The sequence below is a fragment of the Rhinopithecus roxellana genome, chromosome 7 (assembly GCF_007565055.1).
Source record: "Rhinopithecus roxellana isolate Shanxi Qingling chromosome 7, ASM756505v1, whole genome shotgun sequence".
NCBI lineage: Eukaryota > Metazoa > Chordata > Mammalia > Primates > Cercopithecidae > Rhinopithecus > Rhinopithecus roxellana.
In genome coordinates this window covers 74,202,243-74,223,533 of record NC_044555.1, presented here as the reverse complement: position 1 = coordinate 74,223,533, position 21,291 = coordinate 74,202,243, and the positions used below count along the sequence as shown (strand labels likewise).

Genomic DNA, 21,291 nt, shown 5'->3' with positions numbered 1-21,291 from the left:
GGAATTTACAATTATAGGAAGCAGGTCATTAAAGGGGGCCAGGTTGGTTTTATTATGGCTCTGCTTTATTTCTATTGGAACATTTTTATGCACACAACAGCATATCAAATAGAACGCACAAGAGGATGATTTTAGGAACTTAGTTCAAAAGCCCTCTCAGGATTTTACATACATTTTAAATAATACTCAGCTAAACACATAATCACATGTTTCTCATATATTTTCAAAAATCCCATATGGTTAGAAATTGCTGCCAGATTTCCCTGTTTTGATAAACAGAATGACATTTAACCAAACAGTCCTGAAAAATACCTTCTTTCTTGACTTTATACTCAGGCAAGTTAATAAAGTCCCCATTTCAGATGATGAAATGACACATTGCCTGCTCCTATTCCAGTTTTCTGCCTCAAACGTCTTCCTGGGGAGACTTCACGTATGCCAGCCTTCTCAAGGATTTAAGAGTATTAAACCAAGGGTAGATGGTAGCTAGTGTTCTTTGATCTCACTGTATATGTCGTCATTCATTTTTTTCTTCTTCTTTTCTTTCTTTTTTTTATATATGGGGGATCTCCCTACGTTGGCCAGGTTGGTCTTGAACTCCTGGCCTCAAGCAATCCTCCCACCTCAGCCTCCAAAGTTTTAGGATTACAGGTGTGAGTCACCACACCTGGCCTGGTTGGTATTGGTTTTTAAAAAGTGATTTGTTACTTGTCCATGAAACTTGGTGTGTTCTAAATAGGTTGTTTGTTTCACTACATGACATTCCATATATTTATAATCAATTCCAATTAACAGGAATTCCAATAGAATGGCTGAAACAAATTGAGTAGAACAATTACTAACCCCTTTAGACATTATTATGTTAGGTTGAAATATCTTCTACACTGACTCTATCTATGGGTCATTGCATCTGGCTATTTAGATGGCAAGGAAATGTAATTGAACTAAAAATCTTAGTCAATGAGAAACGGGCTGTTTTGTTTTGCTTGGCTTTTTACCTCTTGGCTGGTTCCTCATCTTTGAGGTTTGCTCTGACAGCTCTGAAGCTTGGGCAATATACAACAATATAGGCAAAGTAAGGAAACAGTTAGGTTGTATGATATTAATACATTCCCATCCTGAAAACCACAGTTTTAAAATATTCCTATTGTTTCCCCTGTCCTCTGCTCATTTGACAGTTACCATGAGCAGCTTTGGGCAGAAGGGGAGAGAAGTGCATGTGTTGTCACCTGCCGCTCTGCTGCTTCCATAGCCCATATTAGGAATGAGCATGGTGTAGGTTAAGTACAACTACACAGTAGTCATCAATTCCCAATGTTATCAATACATTAGAAAAGGGCTTTGATTTCCAATTAAGTACTGAATAATTAAAAGAAAAATGTGTTGTTGCAGGTTGTTGAGAAACACCTCTACCTCCATTTACCCTTTCATTAAGAAACAGGGATAAAAAGTATTGTGATATCAGGATATCTAGAATTTGGAAGATGTGGAATCATCCTGCTGAGTCCAAGGGCAATCCAGAAAATAAGCTGTGATTCAGACTCTGGTGTGCCTTGTAGATGCCATGGGTCATCCAGGAGCCTTGTTACCTGAACGATGAGGAGCCACCTGGGAGGAAATCATTCTAAGGTTAAAAAAAAAAATGTCATCCTGGCATAGTGACTTTGCCCCAGTTCAAAAGCCCGGGTTGTTGAAGAGGAGCTGAATTTTAGGAATGGTGTGTTTACAATGAGTGCTGTGTTTCCCAGATTTTCCATCCATAAGGATCTGAACATTTAGGAAGAGAGAGACAGAACTCTAAGAGCTGAATGAGCCACTCACTGAGAGTGCAGTAGTAGGTTAGCTCAGCAAGTCTGTGTTGTCCAAACCCTGCACTTTCCAAAGAAAGGTCTGTTCTTTGACAGCCTTCCAGGAGATAACCTCTAAGCCCTTGGAATATCCCGCCTGATCATAATGTGTTTGTTTACCTGGAGCTTTGAGTCATGCTAGATAGTTAATGCTGATGATTTATAGTAGGAGCTTTGGGTCACCTGGTATCAGTCTTGACCTCTGGAGGGGCTGGCGACTAAGTTCGGTCATGCAGACAGTCTGCCATGCCTTCATGCTCCCAAAACCACACCAGATGTCAGGCTTGGGGGAGCTCCCTGGGCAGCAATAGGCTGTGCAGGTTTCCTCACATCACTGCTGGAAGAATTAAACATCATTTGGTTCCATTTTCCAGCTGCTGAAAAACTGTAATGTTGGGGAGAAATTAATAATTGAGCTTAAATCAAAAGGAAGAATCTTGATTGTCTAGATTTTGTAGAAATTTTTTTTAAATGTTGAGGGAAGAAGGGAAAACCAACTATGTAGAAAAGGGAGCCTTTATTATGAACACACAACTATTTAAAACAAGTGAAGTAATACCCATGTAGAATAAAAGTAAAGAAAAAAGAAACAATTCAGATAATCATCACATAAGAATTTTATTTTATTTTATTCTATTCTATTCTATTCTATTCTATTCTATTCTATTCTATTCTATTCTATTCTATTCTATTTGACAGAGTCTCGCTGTGTCGCCCAGGCTGGAGGGCCGTGATGCGATCTCGGTTCACTGCAACCTCACTTCCTGGGTTCAAACAATTCTCGTACCTCAGCCACCCAAGTATCTGGGATTACAGGCGTGGTCTCACCTAATTTTTTTTGTAATTTTGGTAGAGACGGAGTTTCACCATGTTGGCCAGGGTGGTCTCGAACTCCTGGCCTCCAGTGATCTGCCCATCTCAGCCTCCCAAGGTGCGGAGATTACAGGTATGAGCCACTGCACCCAGCATCTGACTGCATTGCTGAATTCAAAATATCTGAATATATTATACAGAAAAATGTTTTGAAAGTCTAATGAAAATTAATAACGAAATAGAATGTTCTACTTACAGTCATTGTTGACTTAATAATTTGTTCTGCAATGTGACAAAATAGATCTATATCGTTCATCTTGCCAAAAATATTTATGTGCAGAACTGTATTTTAAAACAAGCAAGTACAAAAGAGAAATAAATTAAAGTACGCGAATATTTTATTACCTCTCAAAATAGCCTGACTTGAAAAGACCATCACTCCATGGCCAATGGATCTACTTGATCCTGATATAACCGAGAGTGGGGTGTATCTGTTACTGTCAGCAGGCCAACCTTACAGCAACAAGAAGAAAGGTGACAACCTGAGGGTCACCCCCGGGATTTCTATGACCAACTTAAGTGGAAAGAACTAGCAGGAAACTAGTTGACTTTTTTTGAAGAAAGAAATGACAAGAGTTTCTCAATCAGTACCTTTTAGTCGTCATTTCTTGGAAACAACTATACATCATACAGTTGATACCTTTAAAAACATGACTTTGGGTCTGGGCTTAGTGGCTCACGCCTGTAATCCCAGCACTTTGGGAGGCTGAGGCAGGTGGATCACTTCGATGTCAGGAGTTCGACACCAGCTTGGCCAACATGACGAAACCCCGTCTCTACTAAAAATACAAAAATTAGCTGGGAATGGTGGCACGCACCTGTAATCCCAGCTCCTTGAGAGGCTAAGGTGGGAGAATCGCTTGAACCCCGGAGATGGAGGTTGCAGTGAGCCAAGATCGTGCCACTGCACTCCAGCCTAGCTGACAGAGAGAGACTCCGTCTCAAAAAACAAACAAGCAAGCAAAAAACATAAAAGCACAATCCATTGATAAAAAGGGTACAGCTGGGCATGTTGGAAACACACAGGGCATGGGAGGGAGCCTGGGCTCCACCTGCAAGGCAAAGGCCATTCCAGCCAAAGGGACAGGGGTGGCTGGAAAGACCTCGGGGGCGAGGTCCTAGGCCCCGTCCACTTGGCCTCCATCTCGAGTCCTTGCGTCCCTCCGCAGGAGGAGGAGCTGAAAGGTTCTGGGGACAGAGGCCCCAAAGAACCACCCCTACCCCAGGCCACAGCAACTATGCGCATCCCCTTATGCAGGGGGGAGAGCGTGCCAGCAGGTGGCGTGGCCCCACACGATCCTTCACCCGCATGCGCGCTGAGCTGACCAATCAGCGAGGAGCGTGGATAGCCAGGCCAGCTGCTCTCACGAGAACTGAGGACCCATTTTTGTAACAGAACCTCGTGGTGCCAGTGTCTGTAGGTTCTGTAAGGAAGCCGCTGAAGTGTTCGCGGTAGGGAGGCAGGAGGGTGAGCACGAGGCCCTCTGGGAACCAGGGTGTGAAGCGCTGAGCGGCCGGCTGACCTGTTGTGTGCAAGGGGGAGGGGTGGGGCAGGGGAGGGGAGAGTGAGGGAATGGAGAGGGTGGAGAGGGGAGCAAGGGAGGGGAGGTGGCGGAGGGGGGAGGGTCCGGGGAGTGGCAGACAGGTGGGGGCTGGGTGTGGGGCCAGGGATGGGGGCAGAGGAGGGGAGGGATGTGGGGTGTCTGGGGTGAGGGAATGGGCAGGGGCTGTGGGGAGGGGAGGAGGAGGGGCGGAGTGTGTGCGGAGGGGATGGGCGGGGGTGTTGTGGGGGACAGTCCGAGTTGGTCCCTCCAGCTCGGCCGCCCATCAGGACAGGACACTTGGAGTTGCCAGGGGTCACCTGGGCATCCAGGCAAGCGAGTGGGAGTGCAGCCCCTGACATTCCCCGGGAGATGGCTGGGCAGGTCCTGTGTCACCCATGGTCCTCGGGGCCACACAGGTCTCTGGGGAACAAAGGGGCAGGGCCGAGCTGCGTCCCAAGGGCACCGCAAGGGTCTTGCAGGGGCCATTCAGGTGTGCGAGGCAGCTGTGAGTTCTGCAACCAGCCCCAGGGACGGGCTGGACGGGCCAGGAAGGATAAAAGGGGACACTGACATCTTTTCCGTCCCCTCCTGCTCCCACAGGATACACGGGGTGGGCCAGCCCCACCCTTTCTTGAACTCGCAATCCCGATGGCTCTCCTTTCACATGTCCTGTTTCCTTAGCCAACTTAGTTTGACTTTGCACTCAACCAGGTTCAGGGATCGCTTCTAACTTCGCAGGACAGCCAACCATGGAGCCCGTGGGCAGGAAGCGCCGCAAGAGGGCTCCCAAGGTTCAGTTGGAGGCTCAAGTTATGGCCGCCCCGGTGAAGGAGCATGCAGGTAAACATAGCCCAAGGGGCCACGGAAGAAGGTGCACGCCCAAGGAGACGATCTGTCTGCTCTCTGCGCGGGGGGCACACGGGCAGCCCGAGACCCCTGGCCCCTTCGTGGCTTTGGAGTCCACCATGCATCTGCTAAGAGGCCCCAGCTTTTCAAAGCAGGATCGAGGGCCTAAGGCTTCCCGTGGGAGGCTCCCCCTCATAGCAGGGTTACAGATGCTCTCAGAGCAGCTCTTCTCCATGAGTGTGGTCCTAACATCCAAGGGGTCTGACCTGTGAGCGTTGTTTACTGGGACTTGAACCCGAAGGGCTTCCAAAAATGCCTCCCTAAACTGGCCAGGGACCCAGTGATTCCATGCATAGCTCTGCTTTAAAGCTTTAATTGGTAGAGAGCCAAAAACGTCCACAAATGGTACCTTTCTCCACGAAAAATGTCTACAACAGCGTTTTCCTCTAAAAAGGGTTTGTCTTTTAAATTTTAATGCAGGAAAGGATCCAGTCAGTGATGAACATGAGGAAAGAAACCCTTTTACAGAAACAAGGGAGGAAGATGTAACTAATGAGCGTGGGGAAAGAGAACCTTTTGCTGAAAAAGATGAACACACGGGGTAAAGTGTTTAAGTCACTTTTGCCTGTCGGATAAAGTATTTTGGGAAAAGTCAGCTTCGGATCATGTCATCACTGTTCTGTTCTATGCAGAACATTTCACATAAGACATTTCTTCCCAACAAACATGGCATTTTGTGTAGCATTATGTTAAAATTTTGATGTAACTTTTTTTTTTTTACAGGATTCATACCATGAAGCTAGAATATATTGCAGGTATGTTCTAGGAGCTATTCGTAGTTTTTGAAAATTATTTTCAACCATACAAATGTTACAGTAGGTTATATGAATTAGTGGATGACAAGACTGTCTTACACGCCTTCTTCTCATATATAGCGTTTAACATACGTATTTAATGTAATGTGTTTAATAAATTTTCATACTTACCTTTTTGATTGTTGATGTGGAATGTGAGAATGCTTCTAACAATGGTGAAATGAGAGGGATGGCTTTTCTTTCATACACGTGGAAATTTAATTATTTGGGGGATATTAGAGGACACTGGAGGAGAAACAGCTGTATTCGTTTCTTTTAGTGTACACAGATTAAGTGTGTAAGTTTTTTTATCTTTTATTTTAGGTTTGAGGGTACAGGTGCAGGTTTGTTATATAGATAATTGCATGTCACAGGGGTTTGGTATACAGATTATTTTGTCACCCAGGTTGTAAGCATAGCACCTGCTGGGTGGTTTTCATCCTCACCCTCCTACCCTCTGCCCTCAATGTACTCAGAGTTTTTAATATGAGTTTTTATGTTCCTGTCCTCTTCCTGTCCGTATGTACTCAGAGTTTTTAATACGAGTTTTTATGTTCCTAATTTAGCTATTCCATTGTCACAGCATTCTGATTTTGTTTTCTTTAAAATACAAGAGAAAATCGAATTATCTAAAATGATGATATTCTATTATTATTCCAGTAATAAACTGTACTAGAAAAGGAAAGACAAGTTTTCTACCCAGTGAGAAACATGTAACTGGATCCAAAAACTCATACATTTTGTATTGCCATGTGAACTATTAGTTGCACTGACTGTTATAGGACCATATTTTCAAAAAAAATTGAGAACATTTCTGTAGAGACGACAGAGACAATACTCATATTTTTAAAAAGCCCAATTCAGTTTTCAGCTCTTCTATAGTGATAATTCATACAAGCAGTATATTTGGAAAGCTTTGCTCTGCTTGGTGACTAAGTGCTGGTTTTGTGAGCTGCCTAACTGAGCATTATAGATGGAGACTGTAAAAAATACTTGTATTATGGTGCAGATTTTTTATGATTGCTGAAAACTATCTTTAGCAATTGATGGTAGATCTCTAATGTGAAACCACATTTAGGAAAGCATTCCTTGCAGTATTACAGTTTTCTGAAACACAACACTATGGGTAAAAATATCATACAAAAAGCTCCAAGAAAATATTTCAAAAGTGTTTTTGAATGTATTTCTTTACTTAAGCCTAAATTTTTATACCCATGGACGATGCTTCTTTTATTAAAATACAGTTAATAGCATCAGTCACTAGGTTGCTTAAAAAATGTTTTTCTTATTGTGTATTATTTCTACCCTTTTGACGGTCTTATTAAATAAGATACTTTTTTGTATGTTTTGCATAATGAATTGTGACAGTATTTCATGGAAACATGTCCTTTGAATTACAAGACATTTTATAAATGTAGAAATTAGAGTCTGTGTTTGTAACCCCTTCTGCACATTTAAAAAATAGAAACTTTTAATTATTTGCTTTTTTTCATCATCCATCAGTTAAGTGATTTGCAGTTATACCAATTGGAATTAGAGTGCTGATATTAATACCTAAAAGGTTTTACAGAAAACAAATGAGTAAATCTTGCTTTTTGAAGTGATCTTTGCATTTTACAATGTAAATGTCCTTCCGATATTGCTGAACCATCATGTCTCACATTGATTTCAGTGTATGCGAAGAAACTACTTTTCAGCATTAACTGTTGATGCGTTTTCATTTACTACCTAGCTGACATTAAAGAGGACCTTGCTGCAAAAAGAAAAATGATAAAAATAGATAAAGCCACGTATAGGAAAACCAAGAACACAATTGAACGTGCTTTGAGAAAAAAACAACTAAAAAGGTATGATTGTTGGCTTTTTTGCATAGTGATATTTATATCATTTTTTTGTATTTGTTGGTGCAAATAATTTCAAAAACTATCCTGTACATATTGGCATCTCTAGGGAACAACATATTTTACTTGATTGTTCCCTAAGCAGGTAAGTTTCTTTAGTTTTATAACCTCAGTTTAACAGAATTGAGAGATATTACCTAGGAGCCAATGAAGATAACCTCTTTTTGCCTTCCAGATAAAAATAGGCTTCCTGTAAAATTAATTTTTATCCATTTCTAGAAATACAGCAGCTGCATGTAAGATAAATGTCTTCAACGTTTAGTCTGTAAATCCTTAACAATATTAAGTTATGTGGAAAGGGACAACCTTATGTTGTAAATAAGTTATCTATTTTAGTTAAATTGTTTTCACTATTCCTTTTAGAAAATCATTGTTGTGCCAATGTGGAGAAATAGTTTAGTGAAGCATTTCTTTTGGGAAATCTTACAGGATGAATGGCTATGATATTCTTGAACTTACTTATGAGAACCCATATGTTATTTAGTTTGAGAAAATGAAAAGTAAACTGCTCTTAGAGAAAATGATTGTTTCTGGGAAATTTATAGTGCTGTAAACCCTCCTTTGTCTTCAGCACGTAAAGAATGTAAGATAGCTGCTCTACTAGTTAGGAAGGAATCCTTTCAGAATGAGAGTAACTCATTTCACCTTTCCCCAAAAGGATTTCAGCTGCTATTACTCCCTTGCTACTTTATAGGATAAATTTGTCAAGTCTGTTTTAGTTTGAATAGGATTAATTTTTCATCTCCCTATGACATATGACGGTGTTACATATTATGTGTTACAGGCAGAAGCGTGATTATAGACATACTCGGAAGTTGCTGAATGTCCTTAAAGAATACATCGCAGACAAGCAGAAAGATGATGAAGAAGCAGAAGAAGCAGAAGCAGAAGCAGCAGCAGCAGCAGCAGCAGAAGTAATAGTAGTAGGAGAACAAGAGGAGGAGGAGGAGGTGAAAGAAGAAGAAGGAGGAGAAAGAGAAGAAGAAGAAGGAGGAGAAAGAGAAGAAGAAGAAGGAGGAGGAGAAGGAGAAGAAACAGAAGAAGAAGTAATTGTTGGTATCAGGCTTAGCTTTATGATTAACCTATTGTATCAATGTCTCAGGGAGTAATTGTTCATGCAGAAATCCAGCAAAGAAGGAAGAGAGCATGAGCCCAGAGAGGGGGGCCCGTTAGTGGACTCATGTACCAGGGGAATATAATTGCCACGCAGCATTTGTGGTCCAACTGAGGTCAGCATCATAGCGATTAAGAAGTCAAAGTGAGCCCAGTTGGCATATTTGTGCAAAAGCAGCTGTAGGATTGGAATTTCCTGGGTTGGGGTGTAGCCAAGCACGTTGATAGAGGGAGAGTTGGGCAGGGAATAGACGCAGGGATGGGGATATGATGACTGGCCGTGGAGTTTCAGCTGGAACTGAGTTACCTAAGCACATGGGGGTGGGCAATGGGCAGTGAAAAGTGTTCCATTCGTTGGGTGTCATATCCCAACAGACTCCTGAGCTGTAGTACTGAAGTGAGTGACCTACAGTGGCAGGAAGGTAGTGGCTGTATGTTGGGAAGGTGGAGAAACAGCTGAGTGCAGTGGTCAAGGGCTGGGGCACTGCAGCCCCACTGCTTGTGATTCAACTCCAGCTTGACCATTGCTAGCTCGGGAACCACGGGTAAATTATTTATCTCTGTGCCGAAATTTCCTTGTCTACAAAAGGAGACATGGTAAGAGTACCTATGTCAGAGTTATTTGGAGGATTGAAGGGTTCCTGTGTAACGGGTTTATTTAAGTTTTTCAGGATGTGATCTGACCCATGATTGCTCTTTATCATTGCTATTATTAATATTACGTAGGTGTTGCAGTCATTGGGAATGACAAAATCTAGGAGATGACTGTATAAGTGAGTGCCATGTAGAGGAGAGGAGAACACTGTTGTTGGAGATTAGGTCAAGGCGCAGAAAGGCCATCATTTTTGTAAGGTTCATCTATGTGCATACTGAAATGACCAAGATTTAATACCAGTTTAAAATCTTAGTAAGAAAGAATGTTTCTTAGTTAATTTCTGTATAGATCTTACCCATCTGTAGTCAACAAATTATAGGAAGGGTCATCAAATACTCTACATTCAAAATCAATAATTAAGACATATGTGTTGAATATGTATGTAGAAGAAAGAAGATTCCTTACTCAATGACCGATGAAAAAGGTCATTATATCATTTTAGCATATGAGTGGTGAACACAGTTCTTTAAAATTGGTCATAAACGTTGTTTAAAAGAAAGTGTTAAGAAGTATAGATTTAAAGAGTATTCCTATAAAGCTAATGCAGTATTATGTTTTGTAAGTATTAAAAGTTACCCAATTTTCATCACTACTTTTTTGTACTTCTAGAAAGCATTTCAAGAAAAACAGAAGAGGTGTCAACAACATACAAGTGTTAGGAGACAGGGGCTGAAAGAGGTGAAGCTGCTACGTGAGCAATTCATAAAGGTCTGTTCTATTTGGTAGCATAATACATTATAAAATACACCACGTGCATAACAGAAGAAAGTCTACTTGTTTCTGAATGTATGCAAAGATATTTTGGTTATGCATTTTAAATTACTTACCATTTTCACTTTGAATGTATTGTTCCAAATTTAACATAATTGGTAAATGTATTTTTAGGATTCATGAATAGTTTTGTGGGAGTTACTTAGAACAGGAAAAGGTAAATTGGAAATTTTACCTGGAAATATACATCTTGCGTATAAAATTGACATTTTATTAACACATTGACCCATTTATGCCAGAAGCTGCACGTTTTTTGTGTGTGAAAAATCAGACCTTGGCGATGATCTTGAGTGGTAGGATATACATGACTCCCACAAGGTTAGCGTTCCAATAATGGAACACTAGGCATAAATGGGTTTTAATGATTTTATTTTCAGTTTTCAGGACGTCAATGACAAATCTATGGTGGAAGGCAAGAAGACCATAAATCCTTTCTGGGTGTCTTTTTTACTTGTGATGTTTCAAGAGTTTTAGTTAAATAAGAAGTAGGCAAGTGTAACTACTGAGTGTCTCTTTTATTTCCTGCTATAATACAGGAGTGTTTTATGGCATATTCACTCACAAAATTATCAGTAATGGTTTTACATGACAATTTGTAATCATAAGGGATGGTTCAGATGTATAAGAGAATGGGAAAGCCAGCAGATTATTAACACGTTGTGAATTGTGAATTATCTGCTGTCGTATAGCACATTAGCAAGTTGTCATCGGGCAATCACTTCTTCTTCATGTAGATGTATATTATTTAGGTAACAGTGGAATTCTTTTCTGGGAAATAAGGTATTCTTTTTAATAACCTTGTGAAAATACATGTTCATATGTTACTCCTCTACACTAACTGAGATGTGTTAAATAAACTGAGAAAAGAGTTTGAAAATAAAATTTTCAAGAAAGTTGAGGATGATCTATACACAAACAGTTATTTAAATAGAAGTTACAAGTAGAGAACATGTTGCTATAATGCTCCCCAGACACCATTTATTAATTGGTATGAACATGAGACTAGAAGTTTTCCTGTAATGTTAATGCTACATGTTACCACTTAAGGTAGGAACTTTGCTATCATCTTGGACTCTTCTGAGTCCCTTATCCTTTCCATACAGTTATCATGAGGCAAGTTTTACCTCTGTAATGGCCCTTAAATTTCTTTTTTTAAAATTCCCACTGCAGCTGCCCTAGTTCAAGACCTCATTCTTCCTTGCTTGTACTATTAAACTCTTTTCTGAGTTCTCTCTTCTCTTCTGAGCCATCCTTCATTGATCGGCAATATTACCTTCCTACAACCCTCCCCTTCCTAAAATGCTTCCTAACCCTTTGCTCTTCCCAGCCTGTCAGTGGTGCCCCATCTCAGTTCTTAGATATTCAGAGACTCCCCACTTTACGTGACCCCTCTTCAGTTTGTTTTGCCGCCCTCTGGCTTTGCTCCTGCCTATCCAGGTTGACAGCTTTCCCTGAAGGAATTCACTGTTACGCTCATGCTTTTCTCATGCTCTTCCCTCACAATGCTTTAACAATTTTTTTTTGACCAATTTAAACCTTTTGCCAACTAAGTCAACATCAGTCTCCATTTTTGGCTACACATCTGAGTGAGTTGCCCTTCCATAGCAGTTACACAAGTTTTATATTAATTTTTTTGTTTGTGCATTTGCTTATGTCACAGGATTATGGAAGAGATTATGCTTACATTTTTTACATCTTCCTCAGCATTAACATACAACATTTTAGGGAGTAGGAACTGTTGAACTACTTGTTGAGGGAATAGTATATATTTCAAACATAGTTACGTTTTCTCTAACTTGATGAGGTCATATCACCGACCATTTTATCCCTTCAATGGAAACCACATTACGTAGACTGTTGCTGATAATCCTGCTGAAAAAATATATTTCATGATATAAGCCTGCCTGTCTTTTTCTGTCTTTGCTCCATCTTGACCTTAAGATGCTCATCAACCCATTTTATTCAAGCAAAGTACATGACAGTTGGACCTGCTAAAATAATATTTCACTGAAATCTGGCATTAAAAAATTTAAGTGGGTATTTGGAGCTCCATGTATTGATTACAGTTTTCTTCGATTTGAAATAAATAACCAGCATCCTTTGAATATTAAAAGTTGTTTCCTTTTGACATCTGATTAACCCTGTTTAAAACGTGAGATGTAAAGTGGTGGTTTGTCAGTGAACTAGACTTTTTCTTTTAGGCTACCAAGGACTCTAAAGACAATTATTGCATCATTTCTTCCGATGAAGAAAGTGAACTTGATAACTAGCCGTGTTTTTAAATAAACTCGTGTCAGAACTGTAAGTAGTGCATATTTAATATTAAAAATTCAGGATTGGTGTAAGCACTGGAATATTTTATTTGCAGAAATGTGTACCACAGTTACTTAATTTTTTTTTGAAACAGCTTTTGGAAGAGTTGACACTTAGTTGTCTCTTCAACCTCTGTTATTCTGATGACTGAAGAAAGAACTTGAACCTATGTTATATGATACAAGCACAACTTGAACTACAGTAAACTACATGATAATGTTTTGATAGCACAACTTGAACTACAGTAAACTACATGATAGTGTTTTGATAATTGTTGTATAAATCGGTATAGCTCCTCTGTCATTTGTCTGTTAAATGCCAGACCTTGTTTCTATGATCTGTTGAATGAATCCTAGACACTTCTGTGAGAAAGCAGGAATTGCATAGTTATGTACACGGTCAATTAAATTTTAACATTAAAGATAATTTAGATTTCAGTTCGCCTCTGTGGATCCGTATCAGTTCCAAAAATGTAGAAAGCATGGGCATAGAAAAGTACATTTTTCTTTAATAAAAGAAGACAAAACCTGCCGGGTGTGGTGGCTCATGCCTGTAATCCCAGCACTTTGGGAGGCCGAGGGGAGTGGATCACTTGAGGTCAGGAATTTGAGACCAGCCTGGCCAACATGGTGAAACCCCATCTCTACTAAAAATACAAAAATTGGCCAGGCATGGTGGCATGCACCTGTAGTCCCAGCTACTCAGGAGGCTGAGGCAGGAGGATCGCTTGAACCCCGGAGTCGGAGGTTGCAGTGAGCCAAGACTGTGCCACTGCACTCCAGCCTGGGCAACAAGAGCAAGACTCTTTCTCAGAAAACAAGAAGACGATGACAAAAGCTATCCTTTCTATGCATTCTTTTGTATTTACTCATTAGGATAAAGAGGCAATTCCAATGAAAGTAGGAATTCAAAAAATAGATACATTTTATGGCCTTATCAAAATTATTAAAAATAGATTAACATTTGTGTTCTTGAAAAAATTAAACTACTATAAATAATTAAGGCAACTGAGCAAGATATATTAATATCAGTGCTGAGCTACTCCTTTGTGGGCATGTCATTTCCACAGACATCAAAATACCATTTAGTTTGTTTTGGTCCATCATTCAATGATACCTCCTCTTAGCATTGATTGAAAGTATTTTGTTAACATTTATGTATGCTTACAATTATTTCACATCTGTGGCAAGGTAAATTATGTAGAATGCTTTGTTTTTCCAGTTTAATATTCATGGATTATGTGGAAGTTTAAATCTACCTGCATCTAAAAACTTGAATGATGAATTCACCTACCTTTCATTTTCTGAATGTGCAATTTTCACATGTAACAACATATAACAACATGTTTAAAAAGATATTTTTGCATGCAAAAACATGTTTAAAAGATGTACACGTTTTTGCATGTAAAAGGAATTTTACATGTAACAACATGTAAAAAAATGTTCATTTGGAAACACTTTATTTAGTAAATATGAAATTCAGAATATATTTGGAGTAAGTCAGTTAAATGTATTCTTTTGCTGAGTTTCTGAAATTCCATTCATGAATTGTTCAAAACACAATACCCTCACTGGGACGAGAGGAGCGACTTACTCTCATTTTTCCTTGTGCTTTTTATTTTAATTGGCCCCTATATACCACTCTTACCTTTTCTAGGTTTTCCAAGTTTAAGAAAAAAAGGAAGTTCATTCAGATTCTGTTTTTCTGCCTATAATCACTTATACAGGAATAAGTTAGTCCCTGTGGGGAACATTTAATTCCTGAAGTTTGCATTTTCGTAAAGAACTTTCCTTTTACCCAAAGCGTGTGTTGGTAGTACTAAGTACTCCTAAGTGCTACTTTAAGTTTCTAAGAAGATCCTTACTTGAGATTTCTTTCAGTAGTTACAGAGGCAAAATAAGCACAGCAGAGGTTCATGTGCGAGTTCTGTTGTACATACTGGGCTATCTGACTATTTCTTCTATAGTGGACGGATGAGAAAGAAGCCAAAATGTACTTAGTGATGGAACAGTTGATATTTATGCCACCCCTTACTATCAAGTGAGTAACTGTATACTTGAAGTCACTTTTTTTTTTTTTTTTTAGAGATATTGTCTCACTCTGGCTGAGCCGGAGTGCAGTAGTAGTGTGATCATAGCTCACTGCAACCTTGACCTTTGGGTTCAAGCGATCCTCCCACCTCAGCCTTCAGAGTGTCTGGTAACACAGGTGTGCACACCACGCCCAACTAAAATATATATTCTTTTGAGAGATGCAGTCTCCCTGTGTTGCCCAGGCCAATCTCAAATTCCTGGCTTCAAGTGATATTTCCACCTCAGCCTCCCAAATTGCTGGGATTACAGGCGTGAGCCACCGAGCCTGGCTGCATTATCTCACTTTTATATGGAATCTAAAACAGCTGAACTCACAGAGACAGAGAATAGAATGATGGTTACCAGGAGCTGGGGGAGGTGGAAGGTTGGGGAGATGTTGGCCAAAGGGTACAAGATTTCAGTTAGGAGGAGTAAGTTCAAGAGCTCTATTGTAAAACATGGTGACAACAGATAATGATAATACTGGATTTTTAAAGATTGCGAAGAGGGTAGATTTTAAGAGTTCTCACCACAAAGAAAATTATACTTAGGTGAAGTAATGCAAATGTCAACTAGCTTGACGTAGTTATTTCACAATCTATACATATTTCAAAGCAACCTGTTGTAGATGGTATATATCATTTAAGTTTGTCAATTAAAATAAGTTTCTGAAATGTTTGGAATTAAACATAAAAACAAACATTTATTACCCTGCAGTTCTGTAGTTTCAATGTAAAGTCTGGACTGAGTGCCTTTGGGTTAACATTCAAGATGGCAGTGGGGCAGTGTCCCTTCTGAGGGTTGTAGGGGAGGACCTGTTTGCTTGTGTTTTTCAGATTCTGAAAGCTCCTGTCATTCCTTATCTCATGGCCTCTTTCTTCATCTTAAAAGCCAGGATTTTGGGGGGTCAGAGCCTTCTCATGTGGCTTTCTGGTTCCTTTCTCTTGCCTCTCTCACACTTAGAAAGACCCTTGGGATTCCACTGGATTCCCCTAGAGATAACCCAGGATAATATCCATGTTTCAGGCCAGCTGATCGGTACCTGTCATTAGCACCTTCCAGCTCATTTCCTCCCTTGCCTTGTCGTCTCACATGTTCACAGGTTCCAGGGATGAGTTCCTGGACATCTTTGGAAGGTACTTATTTTGCCTACCAAATACACCCTTTCTTTAAATGCACCTCATCTTTAAAATAGCATTGTTTTAGGTGGGCACAGTAGCTCATGCCTGCAATCCCGGCGCTTTGGGAGGCAGGGGTGGGAGAATCACCTGAGGCCAGGAGTTTGAGACCACCCTGGCCAATATAGCAAGATCTCGTCTCTACAGAATAATTTTTTAAATGGCACCATTATAAAGAGGGAGGTAGGATGGATTCCAACTTCTTCTCAGCCCTTGTCCAAAGGTGTTGACTTGCATAAGCCGAGAAACCACAGTGACAATAAAAAGCTCATCCTTGTTACCCCCAAGGAGAAACGCCGGCTCCCATAAGCAAGCGACATGAGTGTAAGTCTTTGTGTGTGTGTCCGTGTGCTGGGGAAGGGGTTCATTGAGTTAGTGGAGGCTTTGAGGTCTGTACTGTCTGCCACCTGGCTGCAAATTGTATGCGATGGCTCAAGTGATCCTCTCACTTCAGGCCTCCCGAGTACCTGGGAATACAGGCGTGTGCTGCCATACTGGCTGATTTTTTGTGTGTGTGTTTTCTAAAGACATGGTCTCAGTGTGTTGCCCAGACTGGTCTTGAACTCCTGGCCTCAAGTGATCCTCCTGCCTCAACTTCCCAAAGTGCTGGGATTACAGGCAGGGGCCACTGCATCCAGCTGACCTGTACACTTTCTATTTTATTTTATTTTATTTATTTTATTATTTTATTGTTTATTTATTTTATGACAGTCTCCCTCTATCATCCAGGCTGGAGGCCAGTGGTGTAATCATAGATGACTGCAACCTCTGCCCGCTGGCCTCAAGTCATCCTCCCATCTCAGACTCCCGAGTAGCTAGGACCACAGGCATGCATCACCATGCCCAAGTAATTTTTGTATTTTTAGGAGAGAAGGAGTTTTGCCATGTTGAAATAGACTCTCTTTCTATATAAAACATATGACTGTCTATTCTTGAGTACAGATTAAAAACATCATTTTTTATTATTTGAATTTGCAAGAGTTTTATGTGTAAATAGGAAAGAAGATGCTTATGATAAAATTAATTTATTGTAATTAAAATTAAAATTATCACATAATTAATATATTAATATATTTGCTTAACAAAATGTTAATATTCTCTTTAAATATCATTACTAACACACAATCCACAAAATCCTACCTTGGATGTTATTACATAGTTTAGAAGTTTTATTGCATGTCATAATCTTTGTAGCTCCATAAACGAATTTTAACATCTCCACTAAGCACAGGAGAAGATAATAGGCATCATTGCCCTTACCTTACAGCTAATAAATAGTTGATCATTTCAGAAATCAGGCATTTGAAGCTGTGTGAACATGAACCATTCATCATTACAGATGGTCCTGATCACATAGATACATGATATCCAGCAATTGCAACTTACAAAGTGTTATCAGTCCAAGATCTGATTGGTTCTGCAAACATAGATGACTCATTTTCCAATATTTTCAAATTGCAGCCCCATGTTTTCATGCATGTCATTTCATACATGTCATTTCTGATTTACCATTAAGCATGTTCTGGTAAATTTTTTCTCTCGACTGCTCATGCAGTGTTTTGAACTGGTGCCATAGTAGATTCCCTTCAGTATAGACAGATACATGTGCTTATTTCCAAACCTCATCAACTGACACTGAGGACCAGGAAGCAAAATCTAAGTGAGTGACAGCAGTTTTAAGTTATTCTTTGATTGGCTTTTGGAGTGAGTTTGATGCAGTCTCCTCGCTTTTCTAGCCGGGGGCATTTGGCCAAGTTATCTGTCCTCAGTCATTCCCCTTTGGGCTGTAATACTGTTTTGGCAAACACAGAAACACTAATGTAGATAGCTCACACTTATAGTTTCCAGAATTTTTTTTCATACAAGGAAGTTTTAAAATGTATAAATCTCTTTTTTCCTAAATTCACAAGGTTGAATAATATACCACATATACATTTTAATACATATTGTAAATATTTGCATATAAATATGTACAATATATAATTAATGTAAACCATTTTATATTTCCTTGCATTTCTTAAAATCAAAGCCAAATCGAAACATTTTAAGTACAATGATATAATTTACTGATAAAAGAAAATTATTTCCCATTCTTCTATAAATTTATAGAGCCTGGAATTTTTATCAAATAAGCTTTGGATACCTTATAGAACTAGCATAGTCCTTTTTTAAAATATATTTTTTAAATTTAGCTATTATTAGTAGACACAGGGTCTCACTATGTTGCCTAGGCTAGTTTCCAACTCCTGGCTCAAGTGATTGTCCCACCTCGGTGTCCCAAAGTGCTAGGATTACAAGCAATGAGCCACCATGCCTGGCCTAGCATACTCCTTTACTAAAAGGAAAAAAAAAAAAAAGGCCACTAAAAATATTTGCTGAGATATTGAGTGAATGGATGGATTACAAAATGAATTAACCAATGAAGTGGTGTCTGAATTTAGGAGAAATTCTTTTTTTTTTTTTTTTTTTTTTTTAGGAACATTAGTTAAAATGTACTAAACAGCTCCAGGCAACTTCTCCAGAATGATAGACATTACCCTATGGACATATATGAAAAATGTATATATATATATAGCATATATACAGCTTTCTTGATTAGTGTATTCACTTTACGTTGTACTTTTTTTTCAACAAATGGCTATAAAAGCCTGGTTATAATACAATTTCTATAGGCACTAAAACAAACAAATAGTCGCATCCCTATTTGTGTTCAGAATTTGAAAGTTGTTATATTGGGGTCATTTTAAACCATGTTTCCATCTCTTTTTCTGAATTTGACTTCGTAATGCTTTTTTATTTTTTAAAATTTATTTTTATTTATTTTAATTTTATTTCCATGGGTTATTGAGGAGCAGGTGGTGTTTGGTCACATGAGTAAGTTCTTTAGTGGTGATTTGTGAGATTTTGGTGCACACATCACTCGAGCAGTATACACTGAACCAATTTGTAGTCTTTTATCCCTCACCCGCTTCTCACCCTTTCCTCCTGAGTCCCCAAAGTCCATTGTGTCATTCTTATGCCTTTGCATCCTCATAGCTTAGCTCCCACTTAGGAATGAGAACATAACAATGTTTGGTTTTCAATTCCTGAGTTACTTCACTTAAAATAATAGTCTCCAGTCTCATCCAGGTCACTAGGAAAGCCATTAATTCATTCTTTTTTATGACTGCATAGTTTTTTATCTCATATATATGATAAATATATATCTGATATATATTTGATAAATCTGATATATATGATAAATATATATGAAAAATATGATATATATTACAGTTTCTTTGTCCACTCATTGACTAATGGGCATTTGGGTTGGTTCCATGTTTTTGCAATTGAGAATTGTGCTGCTGCAAACATGCTCGTGCAAGTATCTTTTTCGTATAATGACTTCTTTTCCTCTGGGTAGATACCCGGTAGTGGGATTGCTGGATCAAATGGTAGTTCTGACATCCTCCCACCGCCCGCGCACCTCCACGCCGCAGTCCCGGCTCTGCGGCTCACCCTCTGCTGCGCTAGGCCCCCGCGGGTGCTCGGCCCGGCGCCCCTCCGCCTCCTCCCTGGCGGCCCTAGTCCTAGCCCTCCTGCTGCCCCTGGAGCTGAGCCTGGCAAATGCCCTTGCACCTGGGACTCCTGCTCAGAATCTCCCCGAGAATCACATCGACCTCCCTGGCCCAGCACTGTGGTCGCCTCAGGCCAGCCACCACCGCCAGCGCGGCCCAGGCAAGGAGTGGGGCTCACGCCTGCCCAGGGAGGCCCAGGATGGGGCTGTGGTCACCGCCACCAGGCAGGCTTCCAGGCTGCCAGTGTCTGAGGGGCCGCTGCCTAAGCAGAGTCCTGCAGGGCCTGCTGCGGGTCAAGGACCTGTGCCTGGGGCTCGAGTTGCCCTACCCCAAGAAGCAGAATCGGTCTCCAGGGTGGGAGAGGGCCAGGAAACGCAGCAGGGAGCACAAGAGACGCAGGGACAGGCTGAGGCTGCACCGAGGCCGAGACTTGGTCCGAGGTCCCAGCTCCCTGATGAAGGCGGAGCTCTCCGAAGCCAAGGAGCTGGATGCGGCCATGGAGCAATATTCCGCCAGTCGGGCCCCCACCATGCTCTTCCTCACCACCTTTGAGGCAGCACCTGCCACAGAAGATTCCCTGATCCTGCCCATCACCTCCCTGCGGCCCCAGGCACAGCGCAGGCCTGACGGGGAGGTGATACCCACGTTGGACATGGCCTTGTTCGACTGGACCGATTATGAAAACTTAAAACCTGATGGTGGGCCCTCTGCAAAGAAGAAAGAAAAACCAGGGTAAACTCTCCAGTGACAGTAACGAAACATCAGCCGAAGCGGAACCGTGCGACCATCACCAAGACTGCCTGGCAGGGCTGCGCTGCTATGCCAGATTCCACCGGAACCCCACGTCACACAGAGGAAGGGGCGCTGCCTGGAGACCGAGACGGCCAAAGGCGACCAGGGATCCTTCATCAACGTCTAGCCGCTCCGCGGGACTGGGGATGAGCCCGGGAGGTTTGCACGAGATTTGTTTATATTTGTTTTGTTTTGTTTTGTTGTGTTTTGAGACGGAGTCTCGCCCTGTGGCCCAGGTTGGAGTGTAGTGGCGCGATCTCAGCTCACTGCAAGCTCCGCCTCCCGGGTTCCCGATCGCTCACTGCAAGCTCCGCCTCCCGGGTTCCCGCCATTCTCCCGCCTCAGCCTCCGAGTAGCTGGGACTACAGGCGCCGCCGCCAGGCCCGGCTAGTTTTTTCTTTTTCTTTTTTTTTTTTTTGTATTTTTAGTAGAGACGGGGTTTCACCGTGTTAGCCAGGATGGTCTTGATCTCCTGACCTCGTGATCCACCCGCCTCGGCCTCCCAAAGTGCTGGGATTACAGGCTTGAGCCACCGCGCCCGGCCGAGATTTGTTTATAACTAGCAGTGGGAGATTAAGTGGGGGACCAGATGGCCGAGGCTGTAGGCTCAGGCCCAGGACTCTCAACCCCGGGAGGGGAGCTACTAGGTAAGCGAGCTGGGTGGGTACCCAGGAGCCGGCCGACATCACCTGTGCACTCACAGTCCGGACCCACACAGCCCGGTGTCCAGCTCTCCGCGATGGCAATACCGAGATTGCCCTCTACTGTCCGACTGCAGCACTACAACAGCTTCAAGTTCAAAACCAAGAGGCTTTTTTGAGAGTGGAAAAAAAATTTAAACTTCCCGAAAAAAGGTCCACGGGCTGGAGATAAATATGGAACACTTCCTATGGACCAGGCACTATGCTCAGGGCTGGACTACCTTATCTCATTGAATTATCACAACGACCTTTTCAAGTAGGCATTATCACCATG

General features: G+C 41.1%; 1 protein-coding gene and 1 pseudogene across 1 annotated transcript; both read left to right on the top strand.

The window, feature by feature from the left end:
* The first annotated feature begins 3,109 nt into the window (after positions 1 to 3,109).
* On the top strand, positions 3,110 to 12,674 carry FAM9A (family with sequence similarity 9 member A). Its single transcript, XM_030933641.1, has 8 exons — positions 3,110 to 3,194; positions 4,976 to 5,104; positions 5,591 to 5,711; positions 5,894 to 5,925; positions 7,697 to 7,811; positions 8,650 to 8,911; positions 10,243 to 10,341; positions 12,606 to 12,674. Exons 1-8 carry the CDS (start codon positions 3,110 to 3,112, stop codon positions 12,672 to 12,674), a joined length of 912 nt encoding a protein of 303 aa, XP_030789501.1.
* A 6,724-nt stretch (positions 12,675 to 19,398) lies between these two features.
* LOC104665235 lies at positions 19,399 to 20,443 on the top strand (annotated as a pseudogene).
* Positions 20,444 to 21,291: the final 848 nt, after the last annotated feature.